Here is a 27,048-nt window from a genome sequence, read left to right as displayed (position 1 = left end):
CTTACAAGAAAAGCATGTGGGGATGAACTAAACAAATAAAACTAACATGGTAAAAACACACATTAAATCAAGTACAACAAAACATGAATAACATACAAATGCATAATGTGGCGAATCTAAAATCTGAAATGGAGGTTACATGTGTGGATTGAGGGAGAAAAATTGTTCACCAATATTTATCATGTTAGTATATTCAACTAATGTTCTTATGGATAATTAATTTTTGGTGATACATAAGTTTTGATCTATGATTAAACATATGTCGTGAAAACATGTATAATGTAATAAAGTATCCATTTGGGACAATTAATTTCTAGCTGTGTGAACAATAACCCTGGTTTTTAACGTAAGGCAAGCAATGTTATTATATGAAAATGCACTGGACATTGTATATTCATATTGCATATTATCTAGTACATTTGAACAAACGAAAGCTACTCTAGATTTTTGGACCAAAATCTAGGGTAAGTCAGTTGATAGATTGGGCTCATTAATCCTTTTAGATCAAGTTAAAAAATGTTTGAGCTCCCAATCTTGGTTCATGCCCCTGGGTGCCAATGTCCCAAGGGCATAAATCCAGAACATCTCCCTACGGTTTAGTGATGCTTCTCTATGCCCTCCTCTAGGGTGTATAGGGATGGTCTCAATGGCACTATACGTAAGTGTTTTAATTGATCCTGAGGGACACGTGTTAAAATGACGTGCTACCGGAAAGCGTTCATCGCTGTTCTTTATACTCCGGATATGTTCTGTGATCCTTACTTTCAAAGCCCTAATGGTCCTGCCTATATAGCCACTTCCACATGCACATTTTAGCAAATAAATTACAAAGTTGGTGTTGCATGTCATAAATGACTCCAACCGATAAATTTGCCCTGAATGGATATCTCTTACTGATTTTAATGGTTCAGCGTATCTGCAGAGATTACATAGACCACATTTAAAGAATCCCTTAGGCAGAGGTTTTGTATTTTTAGCTTTTAACTCAAACAAACTAGGAGATACATAATTGCCGATGGTTTTGGCTATCTTAAATACCATTCTAGGTTTTTGTGTGGTATAGGGATCCAAATCTGTATCTAATTTTAAGATTCCCCAATGTTTTTGGAGTATATGTCTAATCTGTTCTGCTTGTTTTGAGAACGTGGTTATGAACAGTGGACACTGATTGTTAATATTATTGGATAGTGTCTTTTTGGGGTTCCTCTTTTTCAAGAGGTACTCCCGATCGGTTTCTAGGGCATAATTAAATGCACTCTCCAGATCTCTCTCTACATAACCACGATCTCTGAATCTTCTCTTTAGATCCTCTGCCTGTGCCAAGAAGGATTCTCTTGTGGAACATAGGCGTCTTAACCTCAGAAATTGCCCTTTTGGTATTCCCTTTATAAGCGGTCTTGGGTGGGCACTGTTCGATCTGAGCAGGGAATTTTTAGAGTTTGTCTTCCTAAAGATATTAGTCTGTATTTTCTGACCCACATCAATGTACAAATGTAGGTCTAAGAAGTCAATCTGTGAGTCACTATAACAATGTGTAAATCTTAAATTATACGTATTGGCCTCAAGATATTCAAAGAAAGCGTGCAAAGTGTCATCATCCCCATTCCAGATAAATAATAAGTCGTCAATGAAGCGACGGTAGAAAATAATATTATCTCTAAAAGGGTTAGTGTCACCAAATATGTAGATAGATTCCCAAAATCCCATATATAGATTTGCATATGATGGTGCAAATGACGTGCCCATTGCTGTGCCTTGTGACTGTAAATAAAATTGTGAATCAAACATAAAATAATTGTGTTGTAACAAAAACATCACCGAATCTAACAAAAAAGTGTTTTGTGCCAAATTTAAATTAGAATGATTAAGAAAGTGACTGATTGCTCTCGTGCCCAAAGTGTGATCAATAATCGTGTATAAAGAGGTTACATCGAGTGTAACCCAAGTGTAACCATTGAGCCATTGAATTCTTTGAATATCTTGAAGCAAATCCGCAGAGTCCCTTAGATGGGCAGGTAATGTTTTTACCAGAGTTTGTAAGAAATAATCAACGTACCTAGATAGACCATCTCCCAAAGATCCAATGCTAGATATAATTGGTCTGCCAGGAGGACAAACTAAGGTTTTGTGGATCTTTGGGAGATGGTGAAAAATAGGCACAGTTGGAAATGGGTTGTATAAGTATGTTGACTCACGACTATTGAGTACTCCCAATTCCCTGCCCAGATCAAACAATTCACGAATCTCTGCTAGATATGATCGTGTAGGATCTTTATCCAACTTACAATATGCCTGTGTATTAGACAGCTGTCTCATGGCCTCTGTATGGTATGCTTCCGTGTGCATAATAACCACTGCTCCCCCTTTGTCCGCATTTTTAATTACAATATCAGACCTCTTCTTTAATGCATTAAGATTTATTCTGTCTTCTTTGGATAAGTTGTCAAAAGAAGGAGCAGTGAATATATAGCCCTTGGCAAGATCCTGTAGATCTTTCTCCACTAGCCTCTCATAGGTCTGTAAATGAGGACCCTTGGAGAATGATGGACAGAAAATAGATTTACTCCTAAATTGTGTGTGTTTCATACCACTCAAAAATAAAAACTGCTCCTCAGTACTCATGGAATCTGAAATATTATCATCTCTTTCAAGATCTAACATATCCTGAAGTACCCCATACTCTTTAAAAGAAAATCTCTCAACTTGAAGGTCGTCGACTGTCTGAGAGGGGTCTGTGAGATCCCTGTCAACCAGTGGAGGAGGTTCAGGGAGAGATTTATCTTTTGATGCAAAGCATTTTTTTAAAGACAATTTGCGGACATATTTTTGTAGGTCAATAACCGTGTTGAACAAGTTGAAGTTGTTCATAGGGGCGAAGTTGAGGCCCTTGTTCAACACGGCTATTTCACCCTCTGAAATGGTTATTCCTGAAATATTAATGACGTTATGGTCTTCCATCAGGGGTCGATTTTTCTTTTCTTTTGTGCCCCGTCTTTTGTTCGAGCGCCTTGTCCCTTTATGGAGTTTTTTGACGCCTTTTGACTCCTCAAGTCATATGATGTGGATGCCTCGCCATATTTCGTATTCCGGGTTTCATAATCAGTATTCTCGCCGTATCTATCTGTATCTTCATCCGTGGAGAAAGATACTGTATGTTGACGGCTTTCTCCATCAGAGATGTCCGACATGCTAGAGGCTTCTGCAGATTTTTTTAGAATAGATCTTTTTGGTGTGGATCTTCTGGATCTGTCTTTTTTATTATTGATATTCTGGACTCCTTTTTGACCAACTTCCTGGCGTGCAGTATTTCTTGATGGTGGAGGTCTCTGCCAAACGTAGACTTGGTGACGCTCGTAATCGATACGATCTCTTTCAAATTTTTGCTGTTTTTTTAGCATAATTTCACCTTCCACTTTCTCCACATTTTTTGACAACTTTTTATCCAAAACTTGAAAATCTTCCATTTCCTTAAATGTGTTGAGTTTCTGCTGTAGGTCTTTTATGTTCTTCTTCACAATTATCCTTTCTTGGATTTTTGTTTTAATAATCAAGTCCATTAATTTTATGGAACATTCGTCTAATGTACTAATCCATTCTTGTTCGAACTCTTTAGATGGAAATCCAAAAGATGGCGTCTTTTTGACGCGTAGACCTCTGGGAATCCTTTTTGTAAGGACATAGTTGTCAAGTGTGGTAATGTCCCACCAAAGTCTTATGTTGGTTAACAATGTTTTTTCCAATTTAGTGAAGTAAAGTTCCAAGTCAGCATTATCTTCAACCATATCAAGGGGGACATTATCAAATAGATATGCTGCCCTGCGCCTCCTCCCTGAGTTGTCCGCACATTTGTATACAAAGGTTTCATTCACAGATCCCTCTGATTCAGAGCCTTCCATGTTGTCCTCCATTCACAGAACAAGTCACCCAAGTACCAATATTAAAAATAGAAAAATGAAAAATGTACACCGTCAAATTGACTTAAGCTGGTCCCTACATACATATGTTTGTATAATTGCTTGTTGTCATCCTCAGATGAGCGACTGTGTAAGTAACGTAATCGGTGGTTTGGGGCGTGAGTCCCAATCACAGTGCTCAATCCAAATCTGAACCTTTAGACGATAATCAATATAAGTCCACATATCATGGTAACAGGAAACTGTATCAGCCAGCAAGTAGAGTAATGAGACCCAGTGCTATATGAATGCAGCAAAAAAGACACTCAGTGTAATGGCAGTAGTCCATGTGTCATAATGGAATAAAGGTTAACATACCATTGTTGTATGGAGCTCGGCCATACCCAACCCTTGTGCTGCAGCACTATTCCAGGTCATCCAGTATCCCTGTGAGGGAGAAATATACTCACAGCAGGCTTGTTCCAATGCAGCGTGCAGCACGCTCAATATTCATGTAGAGGTTGAAATCCAAAGACTCCTGCGGTGCACAGCAAAATAGGGTAGAGGACCAGCAAGGTGTTGTTAAAAATCCTTTATTGAAACAGCATGGTACAGGGGACACACACTCTGACGCGTTTCGGACTGGTATAGTCCTTAGTCTGCAGAAGCCTCTAGCATGTCGGACATCTCTGATGGAGAAAGCCGTCAACATACAGTATCTTTCTCCACGGATGAAGATACAGATAGATACGGCGAGAATACTGATTATGAAACCCGGAATACGAAATATGGCGAGGCATCCACATCATATGACTTGAGGAGTCAAAAGGCGTCAAAAAACTCCATAAAGGGACAAGGCCCTCGAACAAAAGACGGGGCACAAAAGAAAAGAAAAATCGACCCCTGATGGAAGACCATAACGTCATTAATATTTCAGGAATAACCATTTCAGAGGGTGAAATAGCCGTGTTAAACAAGGGCCTCAACTTCGCCCCTATGAACAACTTCAACTTGTTCAACACGGTTATTGACCTACAAAAATATGTCCGCAAATTGTCTTTAAAAAAATGCTTTGCATCAAAAGATAAATCTCTCCCTGAACCTCCTCCACTGGTTGACAGGGATCTCACAGACCCCTCTCAGACAGTCGACGACCTTCAAGTTGAGAGATTTTCTTTTAAAGAGTATGGGGTACTTCAGGTACACAGTTCACCTCTCCGTTTTTATTTCAATCATTTTAATTACTTTGGTTCACATTACTGCTGCAATAAACACATTTTAATTGGTTACAAATAAATATTAAGTTTTAACATAGATATAGGTGATCTCTAGTGCGGCGTATAGGGAGCTTTTCTTTATCTTTTTGATCTACTTCAGGATATGTTAGATCTTGAAAGAGATGATAATATTTCAGATTCCATGAGTACTGAGGAGCAGTTTTTATTTTTGAGTGGTATGAAACACACACAATTTAGGAGTAAATCTATTTTCTGTCCATCATTCTCCAAGGGTCCTCATTTACAGACCTATGAGAGGCTAGTGGAGAAAGATCTACAGGATCTTGCCAAGGGCTATATATTCACTGCTCCTTCTTTTGACAACTTATCCAAAGAAGACAGAATAAATCTTAATGCATTAAAGAAGAGGTCTGATATTGTAATTAAAAATGCGGACAAAGGGGGAGCAGTGGTTATTATGCACACGGAAGCATACCATACAGAGGCCATGAGACAGCTGTCTAATACACAGGCATATTGTAAGTTGGATAAAGATCCTACACGATCATATCTAGCAGAGATTCGTGAATTGTTTGATCTGGGCAGGGAATTGGGAGTACTCAATAGTCGTGAGTCAACATACTTATACAACCCATTTCCAACTGTGCCTATTTTTCACCATCTCCCAAAGATCCACAAAACCTTAGTTTGTCCTCCTGGCAGACCAATTATATCTAGCATTGGATCTTTGGGAGATGGTCTATCTAGGTACGTTGATTATTTCTTACAAACTCTGGTAAAAACATTACCTGCCTATCTAAGGGACTCTGCGGATTTGCTTCAAGATATTCAAAGAATTCAATGGCTCAATGGTTACACTTGGGTTACACTCGATGTAACCTCTTTATACACGATTATTGATCACACTTTGGGCACGAGAGCAATCAGTCACTTTCTTAATCATTCTAATTTAAATTTGGCACAAAACACTTTTTTGTTAGATTCGGTGATGTTTTTGTTACAACACAATTATTTTATGTTTGATTCACAATTTTATTTACAGTCACAAGGCACAGCAATGGGCACGTCATTTGCACCATCATATGCAAATCTATATATGGGATTTTGGGAATCTATCTACATATTTGGTGACACTAACCCTTTTAGAGATAATATTATTTTCTACCGTCGCTTCATTGACGACTTATTATTTATCTGGAATGGGGATGATGACACTTTGCACGCTTTCTTTGAATATCTTGAGGCCAATACGTATAATTTAAGATTTACACATTGTTATAGTGACTCACAGATTGACTTCTTAGACCTACATTTGTACATTGATGTGGGTCAGAAAATACAGACTAATATCTTTAGGAAGACAAACTCTAAAAATTCCCTGCTCAGATCGAACAGTGCCCACCCAAGACCGCTTATAAAGGGAATACCAAAAGGGCAATTTCTGAGGTTAAGACGCCTATGTTCCACAAGAGAATCCTTCTTGGCACAGGCAGAGGATCTAAAGAGAAGATTCAGAGATCGTGGTTATGTAGAGAGAGATCTGGAGAGTGCATTTAATTATGCCCTAGAAACCGATCGGGAGTACCTCTTGAAAAAGAGGAACCCCAAAAAGACACTATCCAATAATATTAACAATCAGTGTCCACTGTTCATAACCACGTTCTCAAAACAAGCAGAACAGATTAGACATATACTCCAAAAACATTGGGGAATCTTAAAATTAGATACAGATTTGGATCCCTATACCACACAAAAACCTAGAATGGTATTTAAGAAAGCCAAAACCATCGGCAATTATGTATCTCCTAGTTTGTTTGAGTTAAAAGCTAAAAATACAAAACCTCTGCCTAAGGGATTCTTTAAATGTGGTCTATGTAATCTCTGCAGATACGCTGAACCATTAAAATCAGTAAGAGATATCCATTCAGGGCAAATTTATCGGTTGGAGTCATTTATGACATGCAACACCAACTTTGTAATTTATTTGCTAAAATGTGCATGTGGAAGTGGCTATATAGGCAGGACCATTAGGGCTTTGAAAGTAAGGATCACAGAACATATCCGGAGTATAAAGAACAGCGATGAACGCTTTCCGGTAGCACGTCATTTTAACACGTGTCCCTCAGGATCAATTAAAACACTTACGTATAGTGCCATTGAGACCATCCCTATACACCCTAGAGGAGGGCATAGAGAAGCATCACTAAACCGTAGGGAGATGTTCTGGATTTATGCCCTTGGGACATTGGCACCCAGGGGCATGAACCAAGATTGGGAGCTCAAACATTTTTTAACTTGATCTAAAAGGATTAATGAGCCCAATCTATCAACTGACTTACCCTAGATTTTGGTCCAAAAATCTAGAGTAGCTTTCGTTTGTTCAAATGTACTAGATAATATGCAATATGAATATACAATGTCCAGTGCATTTTCATATAATAACATTGCTTGCCTTACGTTAAAAACCAGGGTTATTGTTCACACAGCTAGAAATTAATTGTCCCAAATGGATACTTTATTACATTATACATGTTTTCACGACATATGTTTAATCATAGATCAAAACTTATGTATCACCAAAAATTAATTATCCATAAGAACATTAGTTGAATATACTAACATGATAAATATTGGTGAACAATTTTTCTCCCTCAATCCACACATGTAACCTCCATTTCAGATTTTAGATTCGCCACATTATGCATTTGTATGTTATTCATGTTTTGTTGTACTTGATTTAATGTGTGTTTTTACCATGTTAGTTTTATTTGTTTAGTTCATCCCCACATGCTTTTCTTGTAAGTCAAAACCCCTCCCCCTTCCCCCCCCCTCCCCCCCTTTTCTTCCCTTCTCCCATCCCTCCTTGCCTCCCTGGGCACCCTTTTTGCACTACATAGCCATGTATCGCTATGTGTTGAGGACTCTCTGTTGTTGTTTATAGTCGTTGCCTAGCAACGACGTGCTACGTATCGGCAAAGGGGTCTGGGCGCTGAAGTCAGATGCACGTCATTCCCCCTGTCCTCAGACATACCCAGGGCAGCTGGCAATACTATTGGCTGGGAGCCTCAGCCAATGAGGCTATAGCTTGGCGATTTCTATCCAAAAGGAGTAGCGCTAAGACGCAGGGGGAGGTACTTCACCCCCCTTCAAAGTTATACACGGCAAATAGTCATTCTGTGCGCAGGGAGTCCCAGCCAATTAGATTATAGATTAGCGATTTTCGCGCCAAAAGCAGGGAGCGCGATGACGTAGGGGGGCGGGCTTAGCCCTTTAAATCAGTGGGGATGAATGGTGCGGATCAGCTCTATGACTAAGGACTATACCAGTCCGAAACGCGTCAGAGTGTGTGTCCCCTGTACCATGCTGTTTCAATAAAGGATTTTTAACAACACCTTGCTGGTCCTCTACCCTATTTTGCTGTGCACCGCAGGAGTCTTTGGATTTCAACCTCTACATGAATATTGAGCGTGCTGCACGCTGCATTGGAACAAGCCTGCTGTGAGTATATTTCTCCCTCACAGGGATACTGGATGACCTGGAATAGTGCTGCAGCACAAGGGTTGGGTATGGCCGAGCTCCATACAACAATGGTATGTTAACCTTTATTCCATTATGACACATGGACTACTGCCATTACACTGAGTGTCTTTTTTGCTGCATTCATATAGCACTGGGTCTCATTACTCTACTTGCTGGCTGATACAGTTTCCTGTTACCATGATATGTGGACTTATATTGATTATCGTCTAAAGGTTCAGATTTGGATTGAGCACTGTGATTGGGACTCACGCCCCAAACCACCGAATACTTCAGCCAAGTTGGATGTAGCAGGGCACCGATGGCTGGCAACCCTATGTAACTACAGATTCTCTCTGAAGTACAAGCCGGGGCCTTTGAACATTGGAGCTGACGCTCTATCACGACGACCAGGATTAAGTGCTACTCCCGATGATGATGAATGGGAAGAGATCCCCGGGCCAGGGATGCGAGCAATGTGTAGCATAGCGGCCGTCATCAATGATCAGGTGGCCTTCTCCGAACTACGAGTTGCAGATTCGTTAGGATGCCAGTCGCAGGCTATCCCCGCCGCCTACTGCGATCCCAAGGGAATGAACATAACCCATGACAAAGTCATAAGATGGAAAGACTTAGTGGACTATCAAATTAGAGATCCAGTAATCAGCATCATTCGGCAAGCTGTTCAAAGAAAGAATCCAGCTTTACTGAAAAGTGCTCCCCGAGACCTGATCGCGTTGCTAATGTGTGAGGTGGACAAGTTCGAGATAGACAATTGCTTGCTCTATAGGGTAGTCCAATATCACAACCACCCTGATAGGCGACAACTGGTTGTACCCCAAAACTTGAGATATATGGTGTTGAAGTCTCTACATGATGAACATGGGCACCTCGGTGTAGAGAAGACTTTTGGGTTAGTCCGAGACCGTTTCTTCTGGCCCAAGATGCGGGAAGCGGTGGAACAACACTGCCGCCGTTGTTCCCGGTGTGTCCAACGCAAGACTTTGCCTACCAGAGCAGCACCCATGGCCCATCTCAAGAGTTCTGGTCCAATGGACCTGGTGTGTATGGACTTTTTGTGTATTGAACCCGATACCCGAGGAATCTGTAACGTGCTGGTCATCACGGACCATTACACCCGGTATGCTCAGGCCTTTCCCACAAAAGACAAGAAAGCCATCACAGTCGCAAAAATACTATGGGAGAAGTTCTTCGTTCACTACGGTCTTCCAAACCGACTTCACTCCGACCAAGGGCGAGATTTTGAGAGCACTCTGATCCGAGAATTACTCAAAATGCTGAACATCGCCAAATCCTGGAAGACTCCGTACCACCCCGAAGGAGACGCTCTGCCTGAACGATTCAACAGGACCTTGTTGGACATGCTCAGAACCCTGAAGGCTGCGCAGAAAACGGAATGGAGTCGACGCATAGAAGCTTTGGTACACGCGTACAACTGTACTCGCCATGAGTCCACTGGATTCTCCCCATACTTCCTCATGTTTGGGCGGGAGGCAAGACTCCCAGTAGATGTGCGTCTTCGAGTATCAACGGATGGGATACACAATGCTACCCATTTCAAGTATGTGCAAAGGCTAAAGGACAGTTTGCAGCAAGCTTACCAACAGGCTGAGAAGTCTACAGCTAAACTGAATGCTGGCAATAAGAGACGATATGACAATAAAGTCAAGTATCGGGAGCTACATCCTGGGGACGCTGTGTTGCTTTGTAATCTGGGAGTCCCGGAAAACAAACTGGCGGACCGGTGGAGAGACGGCGTATATGAGGTAGAGTCCCAGATGCCCGGCCTCCCGGTCTATCGCATCAAAGACACTGACGGCCGGGTAAAGGTTTGGCATCGTAATCACCTTCTCCCCATTCCCAAAGTGGGAGACGAGGAAGCAGAAATACTGGCCACACCGCTCAACGGTGAGTCCGACGTATCAGAGATGGGTCAAGAGACTGTAAATAACGAAACCCACTCTGAAACTCCTGAAGACCCTATGGAAGGACCCTCTCAAAGGGACTATTCCACAGAAGGGGCATCTCCCGGAGGAGCTACGGGTAAAGGGCCCCGTAGGCCAACGCCTACTAAGGTGGCACCAACAGGCCAGCCTTTGGATCCACAGAGCCCGTGCTTTGTGCCTAACAGAGACTGTTCAGAGACATTTCTCCCCTCAAGGGAAGAGGCTGAGCCTCAGGACTGTACTTATTACTCCCCAGAGGGAGTTGCTGAAGAACGGTTCTGTAGGAGCCAAAGAGTAAGGTACCCTCCAAACCAGGTAACCAATGATCAAATTGGGGCACCCCATTATGAGGCTCAGCAGTGGGCTCGCAGCAGAGTGCAGTCCGTCATTGTGATGTTCAGTGAAATGTGCAATCTGATTTAGAGCTGATAAGTGTAAGATCACGTTTGGTTGTTGCCTTTTTATTATATAACGATGTTGTGCCAATTTTATTATATAACTGCTGTATATAGTTATCAAGTTATGTGTCCCAAGCGAGGTCGTTGGGGTTTTTACCCGGGGGAGGATGTAGCCAGGTCCCCCCTTCCGTTTCGGACCCTCCTCCCTCCGGGTACTCACTTCGGCCGTTCGCGGGGAGGGTTGGGGGCATGTGCGCGCTCAGCGCGCTATCCTCCGATGCGGCCGGTTGCTGGGGACGCTTGCGGCCGGTTGCTAGGGCCGTGGTCGGGTTGCGAGGCGCTCCCGGCGGGTCCCGGTGCAGGGCGCCGCCATGATAGTTCCTCGCGCATGCGCAGACTGCCGATGCGATGGGAGGCCCTGGTTAGTTCGCGCATGCGCAGTTACAGCGCGCGAACCACGACCAATGGAAGGAGGGCTCTAAGCAGGGACTACATGTCCCATGAGCCTTAGGGGACCCCACGTGACGCCAGAGAGCCAATAGGGCTGCAGCATCTCCCTGTAGAGGAGATTAGTTACATTTCGCGGGGTTTTGCAGGAGGCAGTTATGTCAGAGCAGCTAGGGGAAGGAGGTAGGGTGCAGGAGTCAGTGACTCCCTGCACTAGGCCAGCAGCCCCCTAGGCCCCAGATAGCCCTGAGCCACCAGTAGTATTGAGTGTTGTAGGGACAGGCCCCAGGTTAGGGACCCTGCCCCTTACTATCCAGAGCCAGTTAGGGACACAGCGGACGCTGCGCTTCCATCCAGAGGCTCGGGATCAAGCCTGTTCAGCAGAGAGAGCGGAACCGCACCAAGGGTGGACCGCTCTCACAGATCTTTTCACCGGAGGAACCGGACATCACTCTAAAGCTCGTCTGATCCTTTGTGAAGAGTCTTTAATGCCCAGGTGCCGTCGCACTGGGCAGGTAACGTTACGCACGTGCACACACGAGAGTACTCTCACATAGTGGCAGGGCTGACCACGGGACAAGGGGGGTTATTCTGTGGACACGTTGTGGGGGTACACGGTGGTGGGTGTGGGGATTATGCAATATCCTTATGCAGTGCTAACCGTTAATGTGTTTAGTGAATATTATGCTTATATATATATGCAGTAAAGCCAGTTCTGTTTTACAACTGTTTGCTTAACGTGATTGTTTCCTGTGAGGGCCTCCTCCCACTCCGTTGGGATCCCTGCCAGGTGGAGGCGTTGCACCACGAGATTGTATTATATGTATGTACCCCAGGCTCCCCAAGCGGAGTGAAAACAAAAGAAAACAGCGCACAACGCCAAATAGTGAAGCAAATTCAACAATATATTATAGAATTAAAAAGGGGGTAATATATCTGCGTACATGAAAAAAGTTGGTAAAAGGCATGTAGTGTGTATCACACTGTTTACCACTCGGCAGCTGTTAACTGTAGAATCGGGTGCTTGCTTCCCTCTGCTGATGCAGCTCAGTTGATTCTGGGGCAGGACGTCAGTCTTTCACTCCCAAGGGGATTTCCCTTCATGCAGCCAGGTTCAGCAGCTGGTACTGGGGCTCGGTGAAATCGCTCCTGCTTCCTTGCCGATATGAAGCTGCTCCTGTACCTCGGCAGGTGTATCCTTTGCACAGAGGTTAAAACGCAGCTTGCTGGGGTGCCCTCAGCGTGCCACGATGCCGCTCCGTCGCGGGACGCTGTGTAATGACGTCACTGTCTACACAGCAGTGGTGGATTCAATAGGGAAGTTTGAACAGTCTTACAAAGTCTCTCACAAGTGTCCAAAACAGCACACAGGATGAAATAAAAACAGGACAGGCCAATACATAGACAAAGGCCAATGTAAGCAGATATAAGGCAATAGAATGTTACATCCAACTAGTTTCGTAGAATTAACTACTTCTTCAGGGAAAGGCTCCTGAGAGCCACACAGGTTACACAGCAGGTAGTAGCGTCTGTATTCACAGGGAATACCCGTTACATAACATTTACAGACAGGATTAAAATTGTGTTAGCAGAGGAAGGATTGGCCTGCAAAGTGTTGTGTTAGAGGCCCTGCCTCAATTTGATTACAATCTATAGGCAGGATAAATTGAAACATTGGGTACAGTAGATGAGAGGGTTGGTGAGTTTCAGAATTCAATAAAGCAGCTTTTACATTGCAAACAGCAGCAAACGGTGACACCCTTTGGCTACCGCCTTTGGGGCGACTCAGATTTTATGCTCCAGAGATTCTTTTGTAGAAATGAAAAAAGCAGCATAGCAGCACGCAGTCCTTCAGGTAAGATATACAGGGGGGAGGGGATGGACTCCAGGTGGTCTGTGCTGTCGTTAACCCCTTCTATGCTGGCTTGGTTGACAGGGGCAGTGAAGGCATATTGGGGAGCCTCCCTTAGGGAGACACCTTTGGGACGACTCAGGTGTTATGTCCCAGACATTCTTTTGTAGAATGAGCTAGTTTGGCCAACAATATTAGATCCCTAAATCTATTGATGTAATACTTTTAAATGTTAGACATACTATGTTATAAATTCAATTAATTATCTATAACACTAGGAGTAAGGAATGATTATGATTGGGCCATTGACCCATAACTCCATTGAAAGTATTAATATCTCTAATAGTGTCATAGAGAATCAATAGAATGTATTACATTGTACAGTATATTTGTCAAATGTCAAAGTATTACATTAATACATTTAGGGATCTAATATTGTTGGCCTAACAATGCATGGTAAATGTCTGCTTTTTTTTCTTTTTATTTCAAATAAATATCTTTAACCTGCAATAATAGTACTATATTTAGCAGAAAAGAAAGAAGCCCCAATGCACATCCAAGATGACATATTATAGAATGAATGTATATATTTTCTTTGAATAAGTAGAGGTCACTGTATACATGTCATCCATTCCTTGCTATTTGACTGTATCATTCTTTTGTTTGATCTTTCCTCCATATAGTCGAGGAAATTCAAAGGACACGGTATACAATTGGTAGTAGAGGGGTCTCCTGAAAGGATCTACCTTGAAGAGGTGGCAGGCTAAACATGTTTTGGCCAATATAGTCTAACTAAATGACCCATATCCTTATTGGAAAAAATATATATAAATTAATGAAATAATCTGTCATATTGGATGTGCATTGGGGTCTCTTTGTTTTCTGTTGTATCTCACATTCCCAGTAGCAGTCCAGTTAATACTGTACTAATAAATATATAATAATGTGGATCTTGAGTTTTTGAGCTAGTTAAGTTTGCGTATTTCTAATTGTATTACTCTATCTAGCAGTATTACAGTGGCTCTTACAGATCTCTTGCTAACCTTCCTTTTTGACGATGTATGCCATGATATTACTGTTTTGAGAGTCTCAAGGAAAGGCTGTCTTTTATGCTCAAGACACTGTCATTTTGTCGAGCACAACTTATGCTTCTGTACCTCAGCTAAAGGCTTTAAATTGCAATTTTGATGATCTGAGCACTTTCTTTGAATGTTGTTTCTGAGTGCTGAAAGTAGCCACTTTGACAGCAAAGAAGTGGACCTAGAAGACCTATAACTTTGAGCACCATAAGATAAGTACCTCTTTAATATCTTCAAGGATTTTAGCTCTTATTAGCAGTGCTTACAATTCTATACAATATTACTTTATACGTCCTATGCACAAATAACCTTGTAGGTCACACAATCACCTATAAATCAACTCCTACGCTGGTCAATTTAGAGGCTGAAAAAAGTGCTTGCCATTTTACTGATCATTAGAAATGGGCAATTTTGGGGGCGGATTTAGATCCACATAGGTTTGGTTGGTTCCTTTGGTCCGCGGATTTCCACAAATCGGTCTCAAAAAAGTCAATTCGTCTTTTCCGGATTTTTTTTTTATCACTGACAATCCAATCTGCAAATCTACAATCCACTCGTGGATTTAAGAAACCAATCCGCAGATTCAGCAATCCGCAAATCGGATTGTTCAAATCCACCAGCGAATTGCGGATGGGTTGTTAAAATCCACCAACAGGTTATATCCAAATGGCAGTTTTGGATTCATCCACATGGATTGAAACGGCAACAATCCGTCGAAGGATTTTACACCGTAGAACAAATTTTGAATGGAACGCTCAGGAAATTCTGCAAGATGGATTTTTGACAGTTTCACCCAACTCTACTGTTCATGTCATAGATTTCTCAACAAGGGCTACAATATGTCAGACCATTGTACATGGTAACATTTTAACATTTGCATTTAATTCCAGTGATAATGAACATTTTTTTAAAGATCTGCTAGATTATTAAAATACAGTTTTAGCTCATCAACAGACATGTTTAACAAAAAAAAATAAATGAGAACGCAATAAAAAGAAACTAGAAATAAGTGGCGATTAGTCAAAAAGGGCACTGGTAGACAGAATATCATATTGTGCTAGTGTACAAAGTTCATCTATAGAAACATTGTACAGTAACTAAAGAAATTAAATTAATTAGTGAATTGACACATAGCTCAAAGCTGAGCATATATTAATTACAAAATTACAGACATTTTTATTAATGTGCTAGATTCTCCTTAAAGCCGAGGAAATTAATATCAGCATGTCTAAACTTTTGCTACTTCTGCTACTGATTCAACTACTGTATGTTCTCAAAGATTTAGAGAACAGATCTTTAGTATGTGGCTGTGATGGTGAAGGGGTTAACCAGGCTCATCAATAAAGGTTAAGCCCACTTTGTTAACCCTGACCCATGTGGTAGGGTCTTAGAGTGTCAGCTCTGGGGCCCAGCTGTCGAAAATGTATTACTGGGACTGTATACTAATTTTACGACATTAAAGATTTATTTAACTTTTGCTTTACTGGGGTGCTGGGATCAGGAGATTTCTAGGTTGTAAGTTTCAGTGAGATTCTCAGATACAGCCAAGCACATTACTCCGCCAAACTCTGACTCTGAAAGCGTTATTGAGGCTCACCGACAGGATCCCTGCTGCAGCAGCATCTAGACAAGGTAAATGGGTATGAAGGGGTTAAACTACATCTGCAGCTATACATGGAGTCCCTAGTGTAGCAGGGGTTCCGCAATATAGCTGAGATACCCAGATACATATCCAGGTACACTGATCCTAGATTAGGGGTTCAGGGGGATGCTCCAGCTAAGTTATAAAGCTGAGCATGATTACGGTGTCTAAAAGTTTTAAAAGTTATTTTTCTAATGGGTGCCAAGAATGAGGCTAGTGAATGTAGGGAATATATACACTCACTCCATCCCTGACACCAGAATAAGAACTCATACCTTTTAGCACACAAAAAACAGGATACAATGTATTTTATTAAATGGTTATAGTTTAATGTATATATATATATATATATATATATATATATATATATATATATATATATATATATATTGATAACCTGATTATGAACTGAGGGATTTCCAAGTCATGGATTCCGGCCTTCCCAGATGGCAACCAAGCTTGGTGCCTCTGTGTCTGTGCGGACTCCGTACTTGAAAGCCTCAGGGATGCCAAGGTGTTAGAACAGGAGGAGTACTGCAGTTCCACTTGAGTACCCACATCCAGGGCTAACACAAGGCTATCCGGCAACCATTTGCCAGAACCCAGACTCTGTGGAGCCTGGGCAGTGGGTGGGCTTGGTATGCAAAGGGGCAGATGTGCCAGGTTGGCCCATGCCCCTTTGCAACCTGAGAAAAGGTGCCTTCCCGGCTTTACAATACCGGCAAATCGGTGATTGGCTGGCAGGAGAATTCCAACGCTCTGATAGGCTGCCCAGGTTAATGAATGAAAGCCTTAAGAGAGCTTGCAGCCAATTAGGAGCGCAGATTCAAAGCGCCAAACCAACAGCGGCAAATTCAAAGATGCTCTGGACTGAATAGACGTGAGCCGGCTTCAAAGATTTTGAACTCAGAAAAGTTTCTAAGTCCCGCTTTTGAGAACATAGCGGTCGCGTCTGGCATGGAATGCCGAAAACGGTTCCAGGACTTTTGTGAGTAACTACCGGTCATTGGAAAGTGCTCTAAAAAGGTAATCTTGGGGAATTTTGTTCCAGAAACGGATTTATTCGTTAGCCCCATTGCCAGTAAGTGTGTTAACCTTGTGAATTGTGTTAAATTGTGTGTATGTCTTTTCGTGAAATAAATTACAATTTATTTTACCACCTTGTTTTGCTCAATTAATGATCCTGGTAATAAAGAGGTGTTAAGAAACCTGGTCTCTCCGTGACAGTGGCACTAAATAATTAAAAAAAAAAAAATATATATATATATGTAGAGGTATCTGTATCGTGTTAGCCGAGCTTAATAATCAAAAATGAATAGACAATTCCATTCTGTGGCTAACGAAAATGCTTTTATTTGTGCGAGCTTTCGAGATACACTGATCTCCTCTTCCGGCGATGTTACAATGAATAAAGCAAGCAAGGTTTAACTTAAAAACAGTGCATCCTGGAATGTTATCTGTGACTGAAACCTATCCCTCCCCCCAGTGCTGTATGCGATTTAAGACTTGAGGTGTTAAATAGTCCCTGAATGTTAGTGATGTAAGAGTGTGTGTATGTATGTAAATGTAAATTTATAAAAAGCACCCACAGTGTATACAGTGATTTACAAAAGGTGTGTGCAGTAGGAGTGTATGCCAATAGTGTGGGTAGGTGTGGAAATGTAAGATGGTGTTGCATTTCTAAAAGTGTGTGTAGATACTACAGTATGTGGTCCCTATTGGTATATAGGGATAGAATCCATCGTTAGCCACAGAACAGTATCGTCATTCATTTATTTTATATATATATATATATATATATATATATATATATATATATATATGTAGCCAGGTCCCCTGTCGGTGCGGGCACGAGCATAGCGCGCCTCTCCATTTATGCGGCTGGGTTGCCAGGGACGCGAGCGGGGCGGGTGCCGGGGACGCGAGCGGGCCGGTTACCGGGGACGCGAGCGGGCCGGTTGCCGGGGACACGAGCGGGCCTGTTGCCTGGGACGCGAGCGGGCCATTGCTAGGGCCGCGGTTGCGTCGTATGGGTCCTGGCGGCTCGCGGAGCAGGGCACTGCCAGGGATAGCACTGTTGCGCATGCGCAGGAGCTCTGACAGCGCAGGAGGACACTGAGAGGTCGCGCCTGCGCAGGAAGGGGCAGTCCACCCCCAGGGTGCACAGGGGCAGAGACACGTGACCCCAGGGAGCCAATAGGGCTGCAGCATCTCCCTGCAAGGAGATTGATACATTTCGCGGGCAGGGAGCACGTTGGCAGTTGGTGACCGGAGCAGCTAGGGGAAGGAGGTAGGGTGCAGGAGTCAGTGACTCCCTGCACTAGGCCAGCAATTCCCCGAGGCCCCAGATAGCCCTGAGTCACCCTAGTGGAGTGTTGTAGGGACTGGCCCTAGGTTAGGGCTCTGCCCCATTAGCTATTTGTTATTGAGTGCAACGAACATTGTGCGTCTTGCAGGGAGAGAGAGCTGGGTTATTATCAGAGAGAGATCGCCTCTGATGGATCATCCTGCGGTGGATCACGGATATCGTGCGGGAGTTCGCCTTGATCCTTTGTGAAGTTCGCTGCAGGTCCGAGCACTGGAGTGCTCGGCAGGTAACCCATAACCTCACGTGCACCAACAAGGCCTATCACAAGACATAGTGGCTGCGCAGTCACACACACACACTTGTATATGACTTGGGAGTGCGAGACATTGGGTTGGGGTTACTGGACACGGGGTGGGATCATTCTGTGGAAGTGTTACCGTCCGCCGTGGCGCATAAAGTGTTAGCGTCCGCTGTGGCGCGTAAAGTGTTAGCGTCCGCCGTGGGGCATAAATTGTTGGTGTCCGCCGTGGCGCAAGATAGCGTTAGCATTGTGTGAGACGCAGTGGTTAGTGTCTTCTCTAGAGAGGGACACCTGTTATATTCAGTGTGATGATATATGTGTTTCTTATGCTCCAAAGTAAAAGGTATTTGGTTATCTCACATACGTGTATATGGTTATTGTATGATGTCCTGCGAGGAACAATTCCTGCTCTGCTAGGAACCATCGCAGGTGGAGGCGCTGCACCGAGTAAGTGGTTACTCATAGTATCATAAAGGCCCCAGGTTTCCCATTGGCGGAAGCTCAGCCCTCCTGTGAACCAACAGGTTAAGCACCACACGCAGGTAACACTGTATGTTCTCTGCACCCACACTATAATCTGCGATTGGGTGGGAGAATACCCGTTACATATATAAAACACAAAAATGTTCAGGGCACTCAAAATGTGTAAAGGTAGGACAAATAACCTATCTTGTTAATCAGGGTGCTTGCAGTGCAGCCAGGATCACCATCCAGCGACAAAAATAGAAAGAACAGAAATCCAAGAAATCCGCAGAACTCGCTCGTGGTTGCCAAATATAAAAAGGTTTTAATATTTAATATGTATTTCTTCCACTGCATAGAGAGATGGGAAAAAAAAACAAATGTTTTGGCCTAAGGATTTAATTTAATTTAAAGGTTTTAATAAATCAAACAAGCGGATTTCTTGGATTCCTGTTCTATCTATCTATCCACACACACACACACACCAACACATCAAACTGAATGGGACTGCAAGAACCCCCGCTGTGTTAATCTGATGGGCCATTAGTCTGGCTGCAGAAATCTCACAGAAATGTTGCAGCATTACTGGGAGATTGCCCCAGATCTTGCAAGGCAAGTGTTCGGATACTGGTAGCTGCATCTGTAAGGTATACAACAAAAGTCAAAGAAGCCCCAATGCTACATGCAATATGACAAATTATTTAGTTCATTATGATCTGTTTTTTCTTTGTTTTTTCTTCTCATAAGTATGAGTCATTTAGTTAAATCCTTAGGCCAAAACATTTGTTTTGTTTTCCCTTCTTTCTATGCAGTGGAAGAAATACAAAATATGGTATTAAATAGGTATTGAAAGACCTGCTGAGGGGTCATACCATACCAAAGAAACAACAGATACAGCTCAACCCAGTTATAGCGCGATCCACTTATAACGCGGTTTGAGCGTGGACCCCGAATTTAAAAAAAAATATTTTTTTTGCACACACACTGCACACTGCATACATTCACAGCACACTGCATACACTCACAGCACACTGCACACACTCACAGCACACTGCATACATTCACTGCACACTACACACACTCACAGCACACTGTACACACTCACAGCACACTGCACACACACAGCCTCACACAGTCAAATACACACACACACACACAGAGACACACTGTCTCTTTAAGGGAGCTTGCTCTCGCAAGATGGAAGCAGAAGCAGGAAGCAGATACAGGGAGAAGAGCTGCCAGATGCCGGGTAAGTGCTGTGGCCACTGCCCCACCGGGTCTGGGAATGCTGGGAGAGTTCTCAGCTTTCCCCCTCCGGCGGACACGGTACCACCACAAAAAATAAATAAAAAAAATATTTCGGTGGCCATTTTTTTTCCGCGACCCCGTTTATAACGCGGTGGTCGCGGATGGCCCCCGAGGACCGCGCTATAACGGACTTAAGCTGTAGTAATAAACTAAATAATTTGTTATATTGCATGTAGCATTGGGGCTTCTTTGTCCAAGCAATGTCAAACCATAAATCAGCAAGACAATTAATAACATTTACAAATAAGTATACATTTATTAATTTATTAGGAATACCCTTTATTTTGTTTAATCTTGTTAGTCATTCAAGTCACGCATTGAATTGCAGTAGCAGCCATCTTCAAGTACAGTGTTCTAGTACAGGGGAGCGCAATCTTTTTCCCCTGTGCCCCACCTGCCGGCTGTCCTGCTCTCCACGCGCCCCCCTCCCTCCTCCTTACCGGGGTTCCCGGCATCTGGCCATCATGACGTCATGTTGCCATGATGACGCATCTCCAGATGCCAGCTGAACCATGGTAAATAAGGTTTACAGAGGCCTTCACCGTTTCCCCGGCACTTAATTTAAGTGCCTTCGGATAGCACGTTGGGCTTCTGTAAACCCTACGCCCCCCAGTTTGCGCACCGCTGTTCTAGTAGCTGTAATGGTCCCAGAAAAAGTTAAATTCTTTATGCTGTATATTATAACGCTTTTTTTTTTTTTTTTGCACCAACATAAAAACACAGTTCAGAAGCATTTGAGATTGATGTGACTATCTTTTGATGTTTCATGTTGGCAAAAGATAAGGCTGCATAGCCTATAGATAATCCAACTTGTTTTAGGGCCGATAAAATACTACTCTTCACGTTATATGATAGGATTAAACCTCACAGTATAACTGCATAGTTCAGTTGTAAATACCATGCAACAACACACTGATTTACCATTTTGTAATATGAGCGCAAACAGTGAGGACATGGCTCAACAAAATGTCAGTGAAAATTATAGTGACAATGTTTCCTCTGCAAGTAAAGTCAGTGATCACTGTAGTCACCAGAAACAAGAAAATAGTTTCAGCTGTGACAACATCTCACAGCAGCAAAAGGCTTTAACTTGTGTCCTGACCTACATGGTCATTCTCTCTAAAGTAAGATGTGATTAGGACTCCAGTGCAGCTTAGCACCAGAATCCTCCAGAGAAGAGACTTTGTCAATCACACTGAACTGTGGTGATAAGTGATGGCCCTGTGATGTCTTCACTACACACAAGCCTCTGGGGTGTGAATAAGAAGTACATTTACCTAAGGAGTCTGAAATCTTAAAGAAACAACATACACTTTGGTATATATTATGCTCTACCTCAGCATTTAAATGAATGACATGCTTCCTGATTGGGGTTTTCTAAATATCTAGCAACAAAGAATCACTTAAATGCACTCTAAAGATTTTAAAACAGAAGGCCAATTGTAGCTATTAAAAAAAATTGTATCCGACCTGTAATGTGTACACCACCTGTCTCTGGTCTTCTTTTCTGTACCCCATTTAAAATTGTAAATGAACAGTCGGGAAAAAAATGTATCCAGGTTTTTATAAAGTTATATAGTTAGAGGGCTAATTATTATTTATTTAACTTTTTTTTTTACTGGATAGAAGACTGAATCCATTAGATTACATGGGGGATGTGTATTAATGGGATACTAGATAAGGTTGCAGCTTCCTATATACCTCAGTGAAGCGGGAGATTTAAATTGCCTTTTGTTTCCCTTAGCAGGGACTGTACAGGCGCTATCTTCATCACTAAGTATGTTGGGAATAACATGTTTCAGCTACGGGGACCTTCTCATCCATGTAATAAAAGGCGGGGGGGGGGGGGATCAAGTAGAGCTGCACCTTTAAATGTTTCAACTAGAGCATTGTTTTTTGTGTCCATATTGCATCATTTTACTGTCTCTCATTGGGGGTTATTAATTAAACTGTGATAGTGACGACAAGGGCACTATCTCACAGGAACTCCCCTTGACTTCAATGGAAGATACTATGCGATAGTGCCCCATTTAGCATTGGCACGTTTTAATTAATAGAATCCCTTTATGTCAATTAATCAAGTTGCTTTACTCTAATTTTGCTCCTTTGCCCCGTTCGTATTTAGGGTAGATATAGTCAACACTATTATAATGAGATATACCAAAAGTTTCTCCTAAAACTGGTACAGTGTCCTTTTTCTTATTCTCCAACAAATCCACCAGGTCCAATGTGGTATTAAACTCAGCTCCAAAGAGATCTGTGCCAAATGTAAGAAGCCAGATTAATAAACTTCTTACATCTGCCACTGCCACATATTGATGCAAATCAATATGTTTACACAATATTTTGAAGTGAATTACTCCCTGTTGACATATATTACCCTACATCTTTCTATCTTAGCTGAAAAAGTCACCCCTTTTCTGACTTGCCTAGAGACCTACCCTTATATGTCCAAAAATGTCACAGTTGGTCAGACTCTCCAGTGTCAGCTGTACAGTAAATTAACCTTGGAAAGTTCACTCTAAAACAGTTGTCCGTGCCATTTCCAATTCCTTAGTTTATTGATTTGCTACATGGAAATGACACATTTGTGTTGCAAAAAAAAGTGAAAACAAAATGTGCTAAACTAAGCAGTGGAAGCACTACACCTGAGGCAGATTGTCTTCTGTTGATGTTACTGAACGTGTATCTGAGGCGGTTTGTAACAAAGTTTTAAGCAGTTTGGTTTGCACATTAAATGGTTTGTTAGCTGTGATAAACAAACTGTAGGGTATGAAATCTAATAATGCCAATTCTGCAAGTTATATGTTATCCTTATAATGTTTGTCATCATTTTTCAATCACTGATACAGCAGGGCTCTTCAATTGTCGGCCCTCGAAGGTGTGTGTGTGTGTGTGTGTGTGTGTATATATATATATGTATATATATATGTGTATGTGTATATATGTGTATATATGTGTATATATATGTGTATATATGTGTATATATGTGTATATTTGCATGTCATTTCCCAGAATCCCTTGCTGCAGTGGAAGTGCTGTATGCTGGGTGATAATGGGGAAAGGCGGGGTTGCAGACCTGCCTAAGACATGCAGATGAGCATACAGTTGTATTTGCATATATTGATATAAATATATATATTTCAATATTTTGCCAGCATTTATAGCATCTGTACCATATATATATATATATATATATATATATATATATATATATATATATATATATATATATATATATATATATGGTACAGATGCTATAAATGCTGGCAAAATATTGAAATATAATAATTACAAATTCCTAAAATGTATCTAAAATTACATTAAAATAAACTTGTTGCTTTACTACTTCTAAAAGTTTTCCGATCTGGCCCATTTGGAGAACTGGTTGATGAGCTAAGTGATACAATCATTTAGAAGACCAGAAACATTTTATGTTCCTAAATCAATACATGGTAAATTTCCCATTCAAACTTTCTATTTCTCAACAAGGCTTGGTAGACTTGTTCAAAAATCAAAATAATAAAGTAATTATTAGTATAAATCTGAACTGTTACTATAACTTAACTATATCTATAAAAGTTAAAATATTATTTTCATTAAAAAAAAAAAAAAAAACCCTCAATATACTGTATCACGTAACGCACTTCATCAGTAGTACACACACTTTTCTGAAATAAACATCACAACAGCTCAGGGACACTTTCACCCAAATGTTGTGATTACATTTTAAGTGCTCTCTGTCACAGATACCATAAACTGATTCAATCACTTCATGCATGACCCCAACTGACTATGGTAAGTGAAAGGAGAGGGCTATTAATAACTACCCATTCCTGACAGCTGCCCAAGGGCAGTTTAGCCTTTTGCAGCAATAAAACTCCCTAGCACAGTTAGTGAACACTGAATATTGATTCACATTATGAGTGTTGTCAAACACGGAGTGCAGTCCGGTAGATCTGTAGTGGCAGGTCATCAGGAATAGCATTAACGAATATAAGGCCAGGAATCAAAGGCCTGCTGGACTCTCCCTGAAATCAATTTATCAAAATAGATCAAGCATTTGTGATTAAAGAGGAAGCTATGGAATCGTACATTAGAGTGATGATAACCAATCAGTGTTTTCTATGGTGCCAAGATGACATCTGTTAATGTAGGCTTGTTACAACATAACAGTTAAAACAAATGATTTAAAATATTTAATTAGTTTACAATTAATAATGGAACTGAATTAATTTCTTCTTTTAAAACGTTGTTTTTCTCAGAATTTGTTCAAACTAAGAGTAAGAATAAAAAGGTATTTATGTCAAGGTGCAATAAGGTTCAATTAATGCTTCCCTATCCTCACTTCATGCTAGAGCTTGTGGCAATTCCTAATCATATAAGCAAGACCGCCGACAGATTTCCCGGGATCCAGGACTAGAGTTTCGTCTGGGGTTCCCCCCCATGTTGGCTGTATTTCGAGCCCCCCATTTCACACCTCCTTGTGAGCCCCCTCCTCTATTCCCCCCTCTCCCATGTATTTCTCTCCCTCCCTCACTCTTGCCACCTCTCTCATTCACTCTCCCCCATCACCCCTCTCTCTTCCTCACTCCCTCTTACAGTTTCCGTTATCCCCTTCCGTTATCACTCAAACTCCCTCTCATTCAATCCCGCTCCTTCACTTCTCACCTCCTCACACTCACTCGCACCTCCTCACACTCACTCTCCTCCCCCTGGCCACACACACCTACACACACACAATCCCCCCCCATACAATTCCCCCCACCATAATTACCCCTCCACAATACCCCCCAAAAATACATACAACAATACCCTCCCCCCAATACATACTTACAACACTAGCCCCCCCAAATACATACATCTAACACTACCCCCCAAATACATACTTGCACTAACCCCCCAAACACATAGCTACACTAGCCCCCCAAATAGATACTTACACTAGCCCCCTCAAATACATACTTACCTTGGGAGTGGTCTCAGGCCACTGGGGCACTGGCTCTCCCCAGCTGCTGTGGGCCTCCCTCACTCTACCGTGCTGGGCCTGTCTCTCATGCTGGCCGGCCAGTGCTGGAGGTTGGGCCCAACTCTCCGGCTGGTTGCTGCCAGACCACTGGTTGCCACCGGGCCCGCGGCTCTCCTATGCTGGTGCGGGCCTCCTTCACAATCCTGGCTCTCACCCCAGTGCGTGCCAGAAGCTGGGCCCACCTACCAGCATACACCGGCATATGAGAGAGGCCCGGCACAGGAGAGTGAGGTAGGCTCGCAGCTGGGAAGAGCCAGGGTCCAGCTGCAACCCGAGACCCAGCAGCCGGATGCAGAAGTTGGGCCCGACCACTTCCAGCGCTGGCTGGGTCCCCTGCAGCCACTGGGCCCCCTGTCAGCGGCCCTGCATACAAGCACACTCCTCTTTGTTGAGGTGCAATCATTTTCTCTTGCATCATTCTGTACCACTGCCAAATGTATGAAACACAATATTTCAGTTCCCTATCTGATGCTTTTCTGTAGGCCACATAGGGTCAGATTTTATGTATTTAATTCATGCAAAGAAGAAGCATATCAGTTACAGACACAGAATGTGATACATCACGTAACGATATATTGGGCCAAATAACTCCCTCCCCCCCCTTAGTATTATAGCTGCTGTATAACCATTCCCCAAAACCCCTTACTTAAATAACAAGTGTGTGATTTTCTTAGTTTCAATTTAAGTTTACAAATCCTCTTTGATGTCATCTCCCCTAGTGTAAAGCCTTCAGAGTCAATCCAAGGCGTTGTTTTTTTACTCTTCATTTTATTAATGCAGGATTGAAGCAGGGCGTCTCCAGAGCTGAACCCCATTAATTTCAGCTCTGGAGACCCCCTGCTTACGGAGGTACTTACCTCTGTAATGGGTGCCAGAAGCCACTCCAGGGTTCACTGTATTTCTGGTTTTCAAAGCTTCCGGGCCCTGCGGGCCAATAGGAAGCTGTGATGTCATTCGGTGTGGCCTCCTATTGGCTCATGTGACGAGGAAGATGAAAACTGCAGACCTACCGGCACCCCCGTTCGGAGGTAAGTATCTCTGGAAGCAGGGGGTCTCAGGATCTGAAATGAGTGGAGTTCAGCTCTGGAGACCTCCTGTTTCAATCCTGTATTAAGAAATGAAAAGAAAAAGAAAATAAAACAGCTTGGATTGCTCCTTTAAAGTCCTGGATTTATGGCTTAAGATGAAGCCAAGATTCACCAGCTCAGAAGACTGTTTCAAAACATAATCAGCTTTCAGCTGATATAGCTTAACCCTTAACTTGCAACAGCCCTCCGGTCAGTGAAGGGGTTAAAGGGAGGGTCAAAAAAAACCATACAATGCGAGATTGCTTCGTTAACCATGTTTTCATTTGCGTTTCTTTAGTTTAGATGTATCGGCTTGTGTTAAAAGTAAATATGATTCTTGATAATTTAGTTACATTGTACCTTCCTGCCACAATGAGACAGTGTTAAAAGTTATGTAAAAATTACGTTGATGTCTACGATATCTGGAACTTCCTGTAACATAAATGATATTACCGGTAACATGGCAGCCCCGGTATACTTTTTTTCCTTTCTTGTAAACCTTTGAGCGCCTAATGAGCCATGACACCTTCTGGCACTCATG

At 42.3% G+C, this 27,048-nt stretch overlaps 2 protein-coding genes across 2 annotated transcripts in view; one reads left to right on the top strand and one right to left on the bottom strand.

Annotated features, from left to right (window-relative positions):
• Positions 1-27,048, bottom strand: part of CAMKMT (calmodulin-lysine N-methyltransferase) — a 536,774-nt gene that overhangs the window by 282,465 nt on the left and 227,261 nt on the right. The window lies entirely within an intron of this gene.
• On the top strand, positions 4,800-7,430 carry LOC142491850 (uncharacterized). Its single transcript, XM_075594666.1, has 2 exons — positions 4,800-5,093; positions 5,271-7,430. The coding sequence occupies exons 1-2, from the start codon at positions 4,800-4,802 to the stop codon at positions 7,428-7,430; spliced, it is 2,454 nt and encodes an 817-aa protein (XP_075450781.1).

This window comes from Ascaphus truei, chromosome 4 (assembly GCF_040206685.1).
Source record: "Ascaphus truei isolate aAscTru1 chromosome 4, aAscTru1.hap1, whole genome shotgun sequence".
Lineage (NCBI taxonomy): Eukaryota > Metazoa > Chordata > Amphibia > Anura > Ascaphidae > Ascaphus > Ascaphus truei.
The sequence above is the reverse complement of the archived record's forward strand: the minus strand, read 5'-3'. Positions and strand labels throughout refer to the sequence as shown.